The 19,022-nt window shown below is 31.3% G+C and overlaps 2 protein-coding genes across 2 annotated transcripts; both read right to left on the bottom strand.

Annotated features, from left to right (window-relative positions):
* Positions 1-2,958: 2,958 nt before the first annotated feature.
* LOC7486337 (shikimate kinase 1, chloroplastic) lies at positions 2,959-6,374 on the bottom strand. Its single transcript, XM_002307094.4, has 10 exons — positions 5,932-6,374; positions 5,381-5,442; positions 5,140-5,194; positions 4,979-5,051; positions 4,543-4,630; positions 4,154-4,236; positions 3,908-4,037; positions 3,748-3,826; positions 3,561-3,625; positions 2,959-3,364 (listed from the first exon to the last, which is right to left on the bottom strand). Exons 1-10 carry the CDS (start codon positions 6,149-6,151, stop codon positions 3,335-3,337), a joined length of 885 nt encoding a protein of 294 aa, XP_002307130.3. The 5' UTR covers positions 6,152-6,374; the 3' UTR covers positions 2,959-3,334.
* A 7,752-nt stretch (positions 6,375-14,126) lies between these two features.
* On the bottom strand, positions 14,127-17,284 carry LOC7486338 (uncharacterized). Its single transcript, XM_002307095.4, has 3 exons — positions 16,995-17,284; positions 15,415-15,657; positions 14,127-14,346 (listed from the first exon to the last, which is right to left on the bottom strand). The coding sequence occupies exons 1-3, from the start codon at positions 17,013-17,015 to the stop codon at positions 14,299-14,301; spliced, it is 312 nt and encodes a 103-aa protein (XP_002307131.1). The 5' UTR covers positions 17,016-17,284; the 3' UTR covers positions 14,127-14,298.
* Between the last annotated feature and the right edge of the window lie 1,738 nt (positions 17,285-19,022).

Consider the following 19,022-nt stretch of genomic DNA (forward strand, 5'->3'; position numbering starts at 1 on the left):
TTTTCTTGATTTCATCATTCGACATTTGATTTATAAAAGGTTTGACTTCTCAGTTTTCTCATGCATGGTGCTTATAATGTGATGACTCGTGTCATGATTTTTTAAAGTTATATGTATCATGACTTTCAAACCCGATCAGGGGGTCAATCTGGGGCAAAACACGGGTCACGAGTCAAATGGATTAACCTGAGTTAGGTTGATTAACCCGAGTCAACCTTTTTTATATGAACATATAAAAATAACATCATTTAAAAAAAAAAAGTTTTTAGTAGGTGGTTTGTCCATGGTTGATCAAGTTATGAGTCAACCCTATTTTTTTACCAGATCATACCAGGTCAATCCTCCCTCTATTTTCATTGGAACTCGGCTTGATCTAGGCCTTATATCACCTGGATCACAAGTTAAATTGTCGGGTCAGGTCATCTATTAGGTTATCTCAATCTTATTACCAAATCCACAGGTTTTAAGGGTTAACCCAAGTTTGTTCGCCCCTTACATATCTATCACACAACACCAGTTTTGCTCGAGTCGGGTTTTTTTGTCTCGATTTTACCACTTACATGTTTCCTGAGGGTTTTTTTCGAGATTATTGTTGTAATGTATATATAATTTATTTTTTATTTTATTTTTCACACTTGTTCTTTTAATTGTTTTTTTAGATCCTTTCGTATGACTGGTTTTCCTTTTCAATTTTATTTTTCACCATTTGATTTTTTAAAAATTATGCTTCTCTATTTTTCCATGTATGGTGCTTTTGTTTCAATGACATGTGTTACAGGTTTTAAAACTTATCTCTCGTATAATTTTCAAGTCAAACACGAGGATCAACTCGTAGCAAGTCTTGAGTCACAAGTTAGGTTGGTCGACTTGGATTAACCTGGTTATTAGATTTATATAAAATATAAGAATGACATTGTTCTTTTTGAAAAAAAAAAAATATTAATGGATTGTAATTAGGTTTTTCCATAGCCAGTAGCTAATTGATTAGTCAAGATTATAAACTGGGTTATTAGAGTTTTATTCTTTATTTATTTAAAACGCAATTTCATCGTTTAGATATTTTATGAAAAAATTAGTTTGGACGCGCTGCAAAGCGCATGCACCCTCTAGTCACTAGCTAAATTGTGATTCATTCGAAGAAGTTAAATATCATGTATTTGACACACATGTCTTGTTAGTTCTGTATCCATAAAATGTATTCAATTATTGAAAAATAAAGAATTTTACCGGAGAGGAAACTACGAATCAAAAGGAGAGGGTTTTTTTTCTTTTATCTTTTAAAAAAAACAGGGCAATAGGCACAATACTCATAGGTTATTATTAAATTTTACTCTGAGAGTAGAATATACGGAGAACTAAGTTGATTTTTTAAATAAAAAAAAATACGAGAGAAGAGAGTATAAATGCTTGATTGTCACCGTAGAAGTTTTTGTTTTTCAAAAAAAAATTAAATTATTTTTTATTTAAAAAACATTAAATTTATATTTTTAGATTTTTTTTAATAATATTAATATTAAAAGTACAAAAAAAATATTATTCTACCCTATCCTCAATTGAAAAAGATTTTTAGAATCATCATATCACAAAACACGCACCATGTAGCTTAGCCCACCAGCCGCATCTTCAGCAGGAGCTTTAGACCGTTGGATCTGTTTCAGATAGCTGGTGCTGATGAAATTAGATATTTAAGGAGAGAAACGATTGGCCATGCAAACTCTGTCAACTAGGAACGTCTGTATTAAATTAATATTTGAGGGCGGAGGACAAGAGAGAATGGGAAACCTGCCTCCGGAAATAAATACGAAAACTCCTATGCTTGGAAAGTACTATGAAGGCGGGCAAGACATCGATGCCCTAAGTACCACAGCTGGCAATGACGCTGATTCTTCCTCCGTGATAAGGTGAAATCAGCCATTAGTAAACAATGTCAAAGGATGATTTGGTTTTTGTATTACTTTTTGTGTATTAATTTAAGTTTTGGAATGAATAAAATAATAAAATCCATAATCAATTTTTTTTTTTATTATTATTATTGTCTACCATCTTTTATTTTATCATGAAATCAGCCATTACTTTTCTTGATTGATCCTGAATCTAAGTGCTTAATGAATTACAAGTTTGAGTTGTTAATTCAGGATTAGAAGGTTCATTCAAGTTTGTTTATTTTTTTTTTTAATATTATTTTTTGGTATTTTTTTCTGCTTTGTACGAAACTTTTCAAACGTTTTAGGAGTAACATGAGTTGTCTCATGTTTTTTTTTTTTTTCCTTTTTGATAGGTCTAGCTTTTTTAAAAGGATGTTGTTTTAATTAGATTAAATTAATTTGCTTGGTATTACCTCGGGTATTTTTGTGGTATTTGTTAGATCTTGCCTTTTTAAAAAGAGTTTTTTTTAATTAAATTAATTTAATATATCTCATTCTTCAACTGGATATTGAGCGTTTAGGTTGAGCTGAAAATTGAAGAGGATAAGGTGACTATAGTGGGGGAGGGTGGGAGCAACAGCTATGGTAGGAGAGGCAACAGTTTTGAAGGGTGTAGTGACAGCAATGAAAGGTGTGTATGGAAACATGGTAAAAATATTTTTAAAATTTTTGATTTTTTTTGTTTTAAATAATTTTTTATATATTTTAATATTATTTTGATGTGCGGATGTTAAAAATAATTTTTAAAAAATTAAAAAAAAATTTAATAAATTTTTAAATATAAAAACATTTTAAACCATCAGGGCTACTAAAATATCAAATTCAAGGGCTGTGGAAACAATTGAAGAGTAACGGAGGGAGAGAGTTTATCTTTATAGCCACGCCAGATTTGGATTCAATTTTTTTTTTTCAGGTTTTGAGATTCGCGGAAATCACTCTGCTAACGGGACCAGTTCGCATATAGAACTCGCTTGGATTAAGGGCCTCTTTCTCAAACTGTTGCCCTCTTTCTCAAACTAGAATCTAGGGCATCTATAGAAACGTCCAGCAATGAAGTATATATATACTGGAAAATATAATCATCAGTTCACTTGCAAGAAAATCCTTGGATACATGGGCCAGGTAAAACAAAAATCAACAGCATATGCTTAATCTCTAACCTTTATCTGATCACATGGCATATATATGATCAAGTGGCGCCTACCATATGCACAATTCAACTTTGCAAAACCTCTCTTACACTGGTAATAGACGGAAACCTGCTGCGTAATGCATCACCCAAGCCATGTTCTACAACTCAAGAAATAGAAACATGGCATGAGAAGCAATCCAACCACGAAGAAAATCATGAAGTGCCATAATTAGAGGTTGTTAAAATAGAATCCCATTGCAGACATGCCACTTATGTCCTACAGGATATTTCCAATTTGTTCAATTGCCTGCAAAATGGTCAACTCCAACCAGTCAATCCACCAGATAAGCATGATAATTATGTGGCATGTAACAAAAAAGAAAGAAAAGAACACCTAACCAACGCGCAACTTTTTCGTTGAAGTTCTACAAATATGTTAAGAAAACTATTGCCCTAGTCTTGCGCAAGTAAATAAAGAAGAAAACATAGAGAGACTGAAAAACCTCAATCGCAATCATAGGTGGTGTGATATTGGATACATCTTTATATCCTAATTTGGCTGCAATATCTGCACATGGGAGCACTTATCTTCAGAATTTTCAATTAACTGATGTGTAAAATATTAGCAATCACAAAGCAAAAGGAAAATACATCATAACTGTAAGTTGACATAGGTTCAAGCACACGTACTTTCCAGAGAAACCCTTGCATTAGCATTTTCATAAGCTTTATATCTCTGTTCAAACAGAGCAGACAGACGCCTGAACGCCTGAAGTAAGCGTAAGTGTCAAGACACAAGATAAGATGTGATATTTCAAAAAGAAACATGTTCAGATAATCAAGAACCTACCTTGGTGTATGCATCTCCTGGTTCTCTATCCAAAAGGGGGCGAGTCTTGGTTCCTACAGCCGCAATCCTCTGTGCCAATTCTTCCAAAGGCACATCTAACCAGACACTAATCCCCTTCCTCATGTACGTCCTGATGAACAAAACAGAGAGTAGTGCTGACATTCCAAATCAACACGCATAAAGGAAACAAACAAATAAACAGAAGGTAAAGACTTTAAATTTGATATGTTATGTCCACTATTATACCAGTTTTCATCCTGTATCACAGCACCTCCACCAGTAGAAACGACATATCGGTGCTCTAGTGATAGCTTTTCTAATGCCTCAGTCTGAAAGGCACAAAATTACAATCATTAACATTTGGGGCCACGAGCAAAAATGATAAATATACAAGCATTTGACTTTGCACAAGTGTTTTTAGATTGACTTCACATTTAGTTTAGCAAATAGATAGAACCAGCTGGATAGAACAACAAGCACAACTACTAAATGAGCAGCCACTAATTTAACTTATCATCAGTTCTCTTTTCAGAAAGACATATATTGCAATGCTATTAACTAAATAAAATCCAATGCAATGTGTATTGAGTAAAATTTGCAATGGGGAGATTCAAAATGCAATCTTCCTAAAGCACCTCTTTATCTCTGAAGAAATCCTCTCCATATATTTGAAATATTTCAGCTACAGAAGTCACACCAACATCCTTCTCCACCAATGTGTCACTGGAAATCCATGAAAATGTAGAACAAAATAATTATTATTTAACATAAAAAACCTTACTAGTTAAGTGGATAACCTGCATGATGTTAGAAAGATGTAGACAAAGTAATAGCACGTCCAGTGTTCAAAACTTCTACATAACATTTCAATATCAGATCTCTTGAGATGGGGAGCCCCCAACCAATGACTGGATGTACCTCAGGAACAGTAAAAACAACAAAAGAGAGATTTCTACTATGTTGCATTATGAAGCATTCCGTTTTTTCCTCTTCCTTGTTCTATCTAAGATCGGAGAGGCACACTAAAATCTTTCCTAGAACCCCAAATGATAAGCAATCATATGCACTAACCTGTCACAGAATGAATAATGAATTGCTTGCGAGAGAATCTTTCCCACTGTTGTTTTTCCAGAGCCCATCATTCCTACACTTTTCACATTCATTTAGTTTGCTATCAGGGTAACCAAATCAATTGCTAACAGAATGCATAAGACTCAGACAAAGAAACTGACCAACAAGATATATACAGCGTCCGTTTAAATAGGGCTCAATCTCCTGCGACTTATTCTGCAAATTTTGTTAACGTCTGTAAGTTACATGCCCAAAAAAATCTGTGCTAGGTTTTGGATCATCAAGGCCTATGTTCACAGATTTTAAAGTAAAGCGGATGCCAAAAGATCACGGAGCAAAATAAAATGCACCATGTTATCAGATATCTCATTCGAAACAAGTGAGTATAGAAGCATTTCATACCTTCAAAATCAAAGCTTCATCGTCAAGCAAATCCTGGAGACTCTCAGATTCCAACGTCGAAACTACAAAAGTAAAAAGGATCTTTCAAAATCCAAAAGGAAAATAGAAAGGAAGTTAAAACTTATGCCGAAACAATAACCTCATAATCCTTTTACATTATTTAACCAGAATCTGTTCTCAAAGCACTGTTAAGTTCCATTGATTAAAGCCATCAACTGATACAGACCCCAAAAATGTTTCGAAACCATTTTCACTTATCAGCTAAAAGGAATAACAAAGATCACAAATGAACCCAGTAACATTATAGAAAAAACGCAAAAAGCAGCTCCAACTGCACATTCAGATAGGCTCTTAAAAAAAAACAAAAACAAAACCCAGGTGCCATAAATCCAAAAAAAAAAAAAAACAAAAGAAGAGAAGAGAATTGAAAAAGAAAATCTAACAATAAATAGCCTTAGAAGTTGTAATAACTTATAAAAATCTAAAAATCTCCAACCAAGACAAATCTCACAAATCCAAGTGATGCAATGAAAAGGACTTAGAAGTTGTACCTCGAGAATTGTTATAAGAGCGAGAAACCTCAAAAGAAGCCAATCTATGTCGATTTTCATCTCTTACAGGTCGAAACTGAGCAGAAACAAACACTTGGAGTCTCTTCTGTTCCTTTAATCTCCCCGAAAACCGTAGAAAACCAGTTGGTTTTCTTGCAAGATTGCCTGTATCAATCCATGTTGTCGAAATTTGCATTCTTTGTGCAAAATTTGCCTCCATTTTGGCTGATTTATCAATCAAAAACTTCAATGAATCTATCTGTTATGTATTTGATTACTAAAAAAAATGTGAAAAATTAGTAAGACATTTTAAAATTCAATGAGGAGGAGGCAAAATAAAAATAAAAATGAAGAAGCAGAGATTTGAAGTCACCAACTAATATCAGGAGACCAAAGCAGAGGGGAGGACAGAATGAAGATACTAGGAAGTTAGAAGTCGGACACGTCAGTCATGGTGCGAGGGGGTGTTTGGAAGTAAGTTTAATCCTGTTTTCTTTTTTTTTTTTGTTAAAAGTTGAAATATTTTTTTTTTTAAATTGAATTTTTAATATTTTTAGATTATTTTTAATATAATAATATAAAATATATTTCTTAAATATTTCTTAAATAAAAAACATTTTAAAAATAATTTCTCCATTATCCACACACACCTTCTTAATTCAGGTGATTACTCTTATTTCAAGTGATTGGGGAAAGGGTTGCCCTCCCTTGATCTTGTTATTTCTTAATGCAACAACGGTAGTTGGGTTATTCTCACAGACTAAAACTAAATGGTGATATTTATATGTAATATAATAAGTATATTACATAATATAAATATAAGATAGTTAGAAGTTGGACATGTTAGTCAGCTTTTTTTTGACGATTAATTGATAATTGTAGTTATCTTTCTAAAATGTTTTTTCTTAAAAATATATTAAAATAATATTTTTTTATTTTTTTAATTTTATTTTTAATATCAATACATTAAAATATTCAAAAATAAAAAAAAATAATTTAAAACTAAAATATTCAATTTTTTTCGAGCTGAAATCCCAAACATTGCCTTATCGTGAAGGTGGATGCATGCACTTAAGTTGTGCGTGGCGGACTGAAATTAGATGGACCGGCTGGAAGAAAGGGTATTTTTTGATCTCAGTACTGTTGAATTGAATTGAGGAGATGAGATTAGGTTAGTGGTTTGGGGATGCTCAAAACTAAGTCGTTTCCTGTATTGGAATTTGGAAGGGAAAAATACCGAATATAGGGTAGGTATAAGCTTGAGTGGCACGGTGACACCATCATCTTTTGTCACCAACCAATTGGGCCCCCGATCCAAAAAAATAAAAATAAATAAATCCGTCGTCAGTTTTCGGGTTGGTAAGCATGAAATTGTGTGACGGGTGGCTAATGAGGAGGCCAATTTTGAAATTGCTCTTTTAATGCAGTAGGTAGGTCGTCCAGTATAATTTTTTCAAGTAATTTTTATTTAAAAATATATTAAAATAATTTAAAAATATAAAAAAATATTTTAAAATAAAAAATAATATAAAAAATTTTCAAATGTTTTTAAAAATATTTTTAAAATACAAAAATAAATGAGTTTTTAACTAAAAACAATAGCACAATTTAATCATAACTCAGTGTATACTGACTCGAATTAATTTAAGGAACTGTATAAATAATTATTAATTAATTTAATTAATTATATGTATTAGCTTTTTAATTTAATTGTTAGAATTTCTTATGTTAAACACTACATTGTAAATAAATGAGTTTTTAACTAAAACAATAGCACAATTTAATCATAACTCAGTGTATACTGACTCGAATTAATTTAAGGAACTGTATAAATAATTATTAATTAATTTAATTAATTATATGTATTAGCTTTTTAATTTAATTGTTAGAATTTCTTATGTTAAACACTACATTGTAAATTAATTTTTATATTAAAAATAAAATTTATCCTACCAACTACGTGGGTCAGGTAGGTGGGTTTTTTTTTTTTTTTTTCCTATTTTGAAGACGTTTCAAGTGATATATGACACGAGTCATTTGACCTTATGTTACTGGCCCGTTTTAACGTCTTTACTCTCGCCATTCATTGCCTCTCTCTCTCTCTCTCTCAATCCAATCCTCTTATATTTTTTTATCATATGGTCAGTCCAAGTTCAAACTTCGAGGCTACATCCAATGGGTAGTTATGACCCAGCAAGTCATCCTCCCCGACTCTGACCAGAAATAAATAAATAATTTCCTCCCACAGATTGTAAAATAATAATATTATTTTTTGCATGGTTTCGTAGTCACTGACCTGTTTTGAGATTTCTTTTTAAATTACCACAATAAACATAAAAATTTGGCATAACAATACTATTTAAAAATACATTAATTAAATAATGAAATTTAATAAATATTATGTTTCTCAAAAGTGGTACAATCAAACACCAATCTTTTATCTTAACAGGTTGAATCTAATTATATTAATCGGTCGATCATTTCATACAAGAACTGTAATTTTATGAAGTTTTTCTTATTAGTCATGTGTAAGTCTACCATAACTAAATGATGATCTGCCTAAAATATATTACGTGGATGACATAACATATATGTTTATGGATTGGTATGAAAGATCTAGGTCCAAGAGAAGGTCTGGTCATACCAGAATAATAGCTCAAAAAATATCATGATTTTTTATCTGAAAGTTGGATTACGTTTAAATTTTTACAAGAGTTTCTGAAGATCTTTTTTCCCATAGATGCATATGTGTCGCTATGCGGACCATTAAATTTTTAGATATAAAAAATTTTGCCGGAGCCTCCTGGTTTTGATAATTTTAAGATTTTTCTTATTATTTTCACAATTAATCAACCAATTTTAATGAATATTATGAATAAATTAACTGGTTGAACAAGAAATAACATGCTTTAACCATGTTGCTCTTCAAAAACATACTCTTTAAAAGCACAACATGATTAAACCACGTTATCTTGTCAAAATTTCTTACTCCTATGTTAATTCGTTGATTTTTTAAAATTTTGTATACTAATTACCCAATTTATAACATAGAAAAGGAAGTGATTAGAATAAATCGATCGACATTCTAATAAATCAATAAACCTAGCATTACCTGAGAGGCGGTACGGTGGTTTTGAATAGTAGACGTGATCGTGCGATGTACATAACAAATGTCTAAATCAATAATATTTGTCTGTGACTACCACTCCCACACAGTCCCAGGTTTTGTAAACCTCGACTAGTTTTGTCTCAATGGAGCTCCTTAAGTTTTACAAAGCTATATAGTTCTGGAGCTAATTTGAGATTTGTCCAGGATGTATCACAGGCAGTGAACCGCAAGTGCCTTGTACTTCCTATTGCTGCGTGGCAGCCTGTCATGTCACGCTGAAGGACGAGTTGGCAAGCTTTCTGTGCGAGAAGGTTAGAAGAGGAGCAGCGTCCAAAACAACTGCTGTACCTACCCCCCGGGCCCCACTCTTTTGTCTGCTCGCCCACGCATCTACGTTACACATCTCAGCATTTACAGTTTAGAAAAAAAAATTAGCTTTTTTAAATTTATTTTTTCAAATTATAATTGTAAGCATTGCTTAATTCAATTTGCGAGGTATAAGAAAATTTTTAGGGTGGGTTATATTTAATCCCTTGTTTAATGTTAAAATTGTAAGGGAAGGAATAAGTAAATCATGAGAGGAGAAAAGTTTTTTTTTTTAATCTTTTTCTTTCATTTTAAAACTAGTATTGATCCGTTCTTCTTTTGAATATTTGTTTAAATACCCAATATTAGGATATTTTTATCAAGTTAAATTAAATTTATTTTTATTTTTAACACTCCAACGTTTTGCTTTCAACTAAGCTCCATAATATTCTATTTCCGTATCATTTTTTTAATACCTAGATAAGATGCCTATGAGTTCATATAATTTGTTTTATTTTTCAATAAAATATGAATATTTATTTAGCTTAATCTCTAACTCTAGTGTGTGTCTTGTGTGTGTGTTTGTGTGTGTGTGTGTGTATATATATATATATAAATAAAAAATAAAGGTATAAAGTATTTACAAATTAGTAGCAAACTGATTCCAATAATTATATTAATAAAAAAAAATATAATAACATGCAATGACTGCATCACAACCAAAACGATAAGCCATTTACCTACCAATTAGCTACCAGCTTAAATCCAGCTACCACGCCCTCATTTGTTAATGTGAAGTATATTTGCTTCCTGGAATCAATTACATTTATTCTTGGCTAGACATCTTCCCATCTCTTCTCTCTTATTCTTTGATCATCATCACTCTCTCTTTCGTGTTTAAAGAGTAAAAGCTCCAATTACCTCTTAATTTTAGTTCACGAAGCATTTGGTATTTTGGGTGGCTTCGATTTGTTGGGTTATCTTGGCTGCCTCGGTGGTGGGCTTGGGTTGGCTTGAGCCTTCTTTGTGGATGGGTTTTTGTTATTTGGGCTTGGAGGTGGTGGCTTCTTGGATTGGTTTGGGTGGCGGCTCATGGTGAGAGGTTTTGCAGTCTTTTTTTTATGGCTGGATGCTTTGTGGACTATGTTTGGGAGCTACTTCTCTCGGCTGGGTTTCTTTCCTTTCTGGGCTCGCTGCCTTGGGCGGGCTTCTTCTGTTCATGTCCTTTTCTTTTTTTTCATGGCTCTCTGTTTTTTCTTTATTTGGTTGGCTTGGTCTTCTTGGCGTGTTTTTTTCACTCGAACCTTCGCCTGAGCCATTTCATGGTCGGCTTCTCTCCCATTCAAATAAATCCTTGGACAGATGGATGTTGAGTTGTTTGTTTTTTTCAGATGGGGTTATGAAAATGCATATGGATGTTATGATTATTTTTTTACCAGAAAAAACATTAACAATGTTCAGATATTTTTTTTACATCAAAGAATAGTATGCACCAATGATGTATCATAGCTAAGGTGGTATTAAAGCTCGGGCAGGCCAAAATTAAAATGATAACAGACATAGATATTGAATAGAAAATGTGAGTCTAGAATAAAGTTATTCACCCAGCAACTTGGTATAGTTTATATACTAGATCTATGCCGGGCCGAATCATTTCTTTATTTTAGTATAAAAAAATAAAATTAATGTAGCTCAATTCTTAGTTACATGAATACTGAAGGATAAAATTAGGTTAAAAAAGACAAACAAACCGACCCGAGTTAACTCAAGTTGGCATGACAAACATGTAATTTGAGTAATAAGAGTAGGATAATTCAATAGAAAACAAATTGAGAAAATCGAAAGTAGAATGATGAAACAAAAATAAATCAACTAACAAAATGATCTAAAATAAATAAATGAAAACCAAGCAAGACGATCAAACCCCGCGACCTCGATAATGCTAATGGGATAACAAAAAAAAGTTAAAATTAAAAAAACAATGAGGATTAATTTAAAAAAGAACCAAAGTTTGAAGGAAATTTTGAAAAAAGAAAATTTATTTTTTTAAAAAAAAACAACCCCCCATAAAAAGGCTCAAGTCAGTATGGGTTAATTCGCCAAATCTATAACATTGATTATGAGATCAAGATAACCCGATAGAAATAAAAATAAAGAAAATTACATAACTCATTTAAAACAAATCATTGTCAAATGATGACATCAAAAAAGAAAATGTCTAAAAAACGAGAGAGAAAATACGTAAACCCGTTTAAACTTTTAAAACATGTGACCTGGGTCATTAGACCAAAAACACCCCATTCAAAAAAACCATGAAATTCAATTTTCAACCAATCAAATTTTGAAGGACAACATGAGTTAATTCGTCAAATCTATGTCATTAGTTATGAGATCAATATAACTCGATAGAAATAAAAGTGAAGAAAATCACAAAGCTCATTTAAAACAAATCATTGTCGAATCATGACATAAAAAAAAACTAAAAAACAAGAGAAAAAAAAGATGTAAACTCATTTTAATTAAAACATATGACCTGGGTCATTAGATCAAAAACCTATCTAGAAAAACCATGAAATCCAATTTTCAACCAGTTAAATCTTGAAGGACAAAATTAAAAAAAAAAATCAATTATAAAATGATAGAAAAAACTAGCAGTTAAAAGAATGAAGATCAAAATTGAAAAAAAAAAATAAATTAAAAGATAACTAATATTTTTTTATTTGAAGGGTGATATTGAAAGGAAAAATCAATTGAACAAAAAAAATCAAATAAAAAAAAATAAAGACCAAACTAAGAAAAATAACATATAACAAATTTGGATTAAATGATAAAATTGAAAAGGCTAAACACAAAAATAACATGTAATTTTGAATAGTAACAAATTTTATTAATCTTCGCTCCTGTCTATGTTAATGATTTTTTATGGTTAATTATTATATGTTGTTGAATAACCATAACCAAAAGAGATCACTAAATAGGGCATGCTTGTTTAGAAAGAATGAGAAGATTATCTCATTAAAAAAAAAACATCTAAAAATTAGTGTGTTGTTTCTTTTTGCATCAATTGATGTTTTTGGAAATCATGGTATGTGAGGCCCACGATGAGACGGCTAATACAAATGTGATGTGTTAGGAATCTATAATGACGTGTCTCACATAAAATTATTGTGTTAAGAACCTGTGATGGAGTGAATCACAAAAAAATGTTAGAGATTTATGATGAGATAACTCATATATAAATGGATGTCTATAATAGAGGAAGGTTTTTAACTTGGTTTGAAATTGAGAACGGGTTCTTTCTAACTTGGAAAGACTGATGCAAAAGCTTTTTTTAAAAAATAAATATTTTTTATAGTTAATTTTATTTTTTCTATTTTTATTTTCTTGTTATGTATTATTATGCTTTTATAAATTTTTTCCTATTTAAAGGGAATAATTTTCCTATTTGATATCACTAGTATATTTCTAGATTTTTCTATATAAAGAGTTATAATAGTTTTTTGACAAGTGAGGCATAGATGGATAAAATTAAATATTTTGAAATTTTTTCTATAATTATGGTTTTTTTAATATTCGAGGGTTTTAACTTGTAACAAACCTCATTATTGATGTAGGAGCCTTTTTTAAAAATATATATATTTTTCATCGTTAATTGTATTTTTCTTATAGTGTATTACGATACTTTTCTAGTTTTTTTTAAAAAAATTCAATATTACTAGGTTTTTCCAGATTTTTTTCTATATAAAGAGTTGTAATAATATTTTGACAGGTGAGACAAAGATGAATAAAAATTAAGTATTCTAAAATTCTTCCCGTAGTTATGATATTCTTGGTAATCAAGGGTTTCAACTTGTAAAAAACTTATTATCTACAAGTTTGTCTACGTCAATTGGTTTTTTGGTTGGAGATCATAGATGACATGCATATAGCCCAACAATTCCTGTGATTTTGGTTGGAAGTTGTCGATGATGTGTATCAAAGCTTAATGATTCGTGGCAATTAGTTGTTATGTAGTATTGAGTCAGTTATTGTTATTGAAAATCTTGATGGTTGGATTCTCGAAAAGATGTCCCACATAAAAATATTGTTTTAAGGATCTACAATGAGCAACTTCCAAAGGTGTTGTTATAGAAACAATGATAAAAATATCCCTATAAAAATGTTAGAAACCCACAATAAAATGACCAATATATAAAATAATGTTCTTGATAGATAATAATTTGTGCCTAAGATTTTAACGTTTTTTTTGAAAAAATAATATTTTTTTAGGTTTTTTTTTTCTATTTTTATCTTGTATGATTATGCCTCTGACACATTCTAGTTATTTTTATATAAAGAACTGTAATAGCAAGTAAAACAAAAAATAAATAAAAGATAAATATTTTAAAAATCTCCTCGTAATATATTTTGTCTTTTAGAATTTTAACCTGTAAAAAAAGCTCCTTATCCTTAGCTTCTGTCAACATCTGTTATCCGTCACTCCGAATGTGTCAGAGGCACACTGCCATTTTATTGTGTTTTTTCATGACAGGGAAGATAGTTCCACCGTGGAATCAGGGCCCATGATGTCTATCAAACAAACCACGTCATAGCACTTAAAAATTCCTACCATGTCCAAAGATCACCTGGATTGGTATCCTCCCATGTTTCAATGAACATGACAAGGATTGGATCATGACTTCATTCAGCTTAAGAATTTTTCCCACTTTTTTGCAAAACAGATGCATTTTTCAGGCTGATCTGATAATCAAGCATTAATTAAAGAGCGAGGGAGCAGAGAAACGTCAACCAATTCACTAAACATCATGGTTTCGATCTGGAAATAACGTTGATGAAGAACGAAAACGATTCCAGTTGGAAAACTAAAACCATAAGAAAGGCTAAACACAAAATGTTCTCCCAGATGCATTATCATTACACGTGGCCTGGAACAATAAATTCGTCCTCCAACCTCAGGCTTTCACACAGCAGTTGAAATAGCTAAAAATGCTCCTCCTTGTCTGCAAGGAAAACCAGTAGTGAATAAATCAGAATCTGTATCGTTAAAATCAATCAGAGTACGGTTTCTACATAAAGGAGAAATAGCAGGAGCTCAAAGAATCAATTCCATTGGTTGGAGTTTTAAACCATTTCAAGAAGCGTTTATATTTCCATATTAACTGAACACTTGCTTGATAAAGCATTTGCCATGTTGCAAGAGATAAAACCAGCACCATGCAATGTATGTATCATGTTCCTGATTGTTCTTAACAGTCAGAAGCGATCATCTGGCAAAAGGGACTTACAGCAACCAGAGTCTAAGAAGGTGATGGAAACAGTACTGAAACATTCCATTTCTATGGCGTAAATGAATGCCATGTGCCTATCAAATTAACAAATCAATGTGGCAGGCATTCTTGTCATGATTACAAATCTTATCGCCTTTTAGCACAAGTTTGAAATAAAATCTGGCATGTCTGCAACACACATGACATTGACATTTCTTCAGCATAAAAGCATGGCAATACAAGCATGCATGTAATTTTTATGAAAGAAAATGTAAACCTAGAGAAACATACCTGTTCAATTTGAAATAATATAGATTTGAGAAAAATACTCGGTATATTCAGCTATAGATTTCAAAACCACAAAAGAAGATTAATTTAAAGCACTACATTCTTATCGTATGAATTTAATACATCATATCCGGTTAATCAACCTGGTCTGCCGTCCCACGTACGACTACCAACCACCCAAAGTTTTTTCCCCATCTCACTCTACTTCTTCGTCTTCTTCTCTTTTTTTTTGTTAGATGGGTCAATGGGACGATGATGCCACGACAAAGTGGACTGAGCTTTTTATTAATGGATTATATGTTGGTACCTGCCGAGTCGCAACATTGACCCACCAAGTTTAATAGCACAACCAACAATTCCAAACAATTTCTCACAGCCACAAGGAGGCCACTATCATCATAAATTATTTATTTCTAATTCATAATTACGAGCTACTACTAGCATAGATGTAGCAGTACTTGGCACATTATGTTTAATAATGCTTTCCAAATAAAGCTATTGAGAGAATCTTACTGCTGGAGAGTCGTGGTGGTCCTGATGGTAATGGTGGCGGTGATCATGAGTTTGAGCGGTTTTAGCAGTAGTTGCTGTTGGGTTGATTAGCTCTTCTTCTTTGCCAAGACTGGCTCTTGAGGCATCCCTCTTGTTCTGTTTCCTCATTTCCCTTATTTTTGAGAAATCTACGGAGTAGTCTGGCAATTCACCCTTCTGGTCCCAGTCCCCAAACTGTGGCACTGATAGCCATGGAGCATTTTTCTTCACGAAAAAAATATTTAATGTAACTAATTAATATTTGATTATATATCAAAAGAATCATTAATGACAACCTTTTTAACATTCCAAAAATATATATATAATTAATTCATGTTCGATTACATATCAAAAGAATCATTAACAGCAACATTATTAACATTCCAAGAAAAAAAACAGTGAAATAAATCAATTTATTCTTAAATTTTTTATTTATCTTTATATCTTTAATTATATCAATTTAATCCTTAAATAAATCATCTCTCTAATATATTATTCCATCTATTTCTTCATCCAAATTACAGAAAAATCATATTTTTATCTTATGAAAATCACTCTTTACTCTAAATAAGATAAATGACTCGTATGTTCTTGTGTTTTGAAAATTATTCCTCCTAATAAATTGAAGACTCATCTCATTGTGTAATTATATACGGTCATTTCTTAAAAAAGAAAAATATTCCACACAAAAGCCCGTGGTTTGATTCAATGCATTATATATATATATATAACAATCCATTAATTTCCTCAACTTATTGATTCCAAGAAATATTAATTTATTATAAACTCTAAGTCTAAATTATTGATAGAGATATGGTAAGTTGGTTTCCATTTATTTTACGATAACATTTTCACGTGTATATACTACTAGTTTGGGTGTGGACCGCCTACTTGAGACGCAACCACATAACTTAATTTCGATATCCTGGGATACTCTCACCGTTAAAAACAAGAAGAAAATTGAAAATGCTGTCGAAAGTTGAAACACGTAATTTAAAATAATATCAAGGGTCAAATATTAACATTAACATTCAAGTCTTGGTTGGCAATTTCAATTCAACACGTCTATCATCCAAAAATAAAAAATAAAAAAATATGGCGAAGAAATAAACAGTGAGAAAAAATTGACAGGGGCAACTGTTGAAAAAATAAAAAGGTGTAAAAATAATCAAGTATGATCTTTGACTGTTTCCTCGTTCTTGGCTTTGAAAAAAGTGAATGATTACTTCGTTTGAATGTTTCATGGAGGTAACGAAATAAGCACTCAAGTAATAACTTTTAAGACCAAAAACGACACAAACACGAATATGAAGAGGGTAAAAAGAAAAGGTAAGAGGTAAAACTCAGTTGCTCAACCATGCAAGAAACCGTCTAATTATTGAAAACTAAATGATTAGATCTCAAGGTTTTTTAAATTCATTTACATGTAATTAAGCAGAAGAAAACTTAGCCAACGATGAAGCTGGTGAAAAGAAAAGAAAAAGGAGAAGGAAATCTGACTTGCTCTGCTCCTCCTGGATTCTTTACGTCCATAAACAAAACAAAAAGGAGAAGGAGAGTACCTGATCTTTACGATCCTCCATGAGATCTTCTAAATAATCAATGAACTATTAAAATGGATAATATAGTAGCACCAAAGAGAGTGAGATGGTGAAAGAAAGAGAGAGAGAGAGGCTGTTTTAGTGCTGCAAGTTGAGCGGAGAAGAGAGGCTTTTGGAGGCAGAAGGGAAAGAAGGCAAACTGTGTGAAGAAGAAAGAAACTGAGGAGAGCAGGACAGCACAATGACAGCGAGATTCTTGCTTCTTTTCTTCTCTTTTTAGATGTAGTGGCTACCTTGGCTAGTCATATGATCTAATCTATATATATATAGGACTCGAATTTTTATTTTTATTTTTATTTTTCTGTTTACAGAAATGGGTTTCTGTTTCTATTGTTATTACTTTATATGCCACTGGTTTTGTACACGCTTTACTTGCGTTTCTGTTCTGTCAAGTTTGCACTTTTGCATTTGCTAGCTGTTTTGTGAGGAAAAGAATCGCTCTTCAACTGCAACACGGTTAGGTTTCTGTACGATGGCGTTTCATTATTTATGAGTGGATAGTTGCTACTTGCTGGCGACTTTTTTCAAAGTATCACAGCGAGAAATAATAGTATTTAAAAATAAATAGATATAATTAGAAGAAAAAATTAATAGGATAAAAATACTTTCTGGTCACCGTAAAAAAAATTATTTTTAAATATTTGATAAAAATACAATTTATTTTCCATTTAAAAACCATTTTGAATTTAAAAAAAAATAATAATATAAGATTCATGGTCAAAGGAACAACGTAATAAAGTCTGTTAGCCTGCCCAGGGCAGTGTTGCCTAGGCAGAGTTTGATTGCGCCAGACCACACCCATGAATAAATGGACAGTTTATACTTTATATCATTATTAGGGCCACTGTAGCTTTCCCATACCTTTTAAACTTTTCTTATTATTAATATATTATATTATTATAATTAGTATTATTATATTATAATTATAACATAATTTTTTTTTCCTATTTTTCTTTTAATGAATTTTATTTTGTTTAATTTAGTTTTTTAATGTTAAATTTTTTTTATTTAGTTATCAGACTTTCATGACACGGATTCCCGGTTTGACGGCTTAACCTGGTTTGACAAATTAACCCAAATTTTTTTTCTTTTTAATTAATTTTTTCATTTAGTTTAGTTTGTTAATGTTAGATTTCTTTCTATTTAATTATTAGACTTTCATGACACGTATCCCGGGCTTGACAGGTTAACCCTGTTAATTCAGAGTTAATCCGTCAATTTTTTTCTTCTATTTAGTTATCAAACTTTCTTGACGCGAATCTCAGGTTTGACGAGTTAACCTGATTTGAAAGGTTAACCCAATTAATTCAGATTTTTTTTTCTTTTTCTTCATTAGTTTTTTTTCTTCCTATTGGTTTTTTTCTTTGTTTTTTTCTTTTTAATTAATCTATTTAATTATCACATTTTTATGACACGACCTTATAGTCAGACCCACATCCAATGCTCTTGGATCCGGTGTTGCAGCCAGACTCACTTAAACTTAAGTCATGTAAGTTTAATACTATTATTAATATTATAATATTACTCTTGGGTCAAGCATTGCATCTAGACCCAATGCTTTTGGGTATATCCTTTCAGAAAGACCTAACACTCTTATATTTTAGCCTTTTTTGATATTTTTTATGCAAGAAAAAAAATTAACTTGTGACGTATGCCTTTGTTTTTTTCTTTTCTTTTTAAGCCTTTTACTGTGGACTGCACGGTGCAATCCACAATAAAAAAGCTTATGCATTTAATTTATTTTTTGTCTATAGTTTCTTAATATTAAATTTTTTATGTTTAATTATCAGGCTTTCATGACACGGATCCTAGGTTTGATGGGTTGACTCAGGTGATTCAGATTTTTTTTTCCATTATTTTTTTTCTTCATATAGGTTTTTTTCTCTTACTTTCCCCACGCCTTTTAACTTTCCCCATTATTATAATTATATTATTATTATTACTATTATATTATATTATTCTATTATATTATAGCATATCCTAAAAAGT

The sequence above is a fragment of the Populus trichocarpa genome, chromosome 5, assembly GCF_000002775.5.
Source record: "Populus trichocarpa isolate Nisqually-1 chromosome 5, P.trichocarpa_v4.1, whole genome shotgun sequence".
Lineage (NCBI taxonomy): Eukaryota > Viridiplantae > Streptophyta > Magnoliopsida > Malpighiales > Salicaceae > Populus > Populus trichocarpa.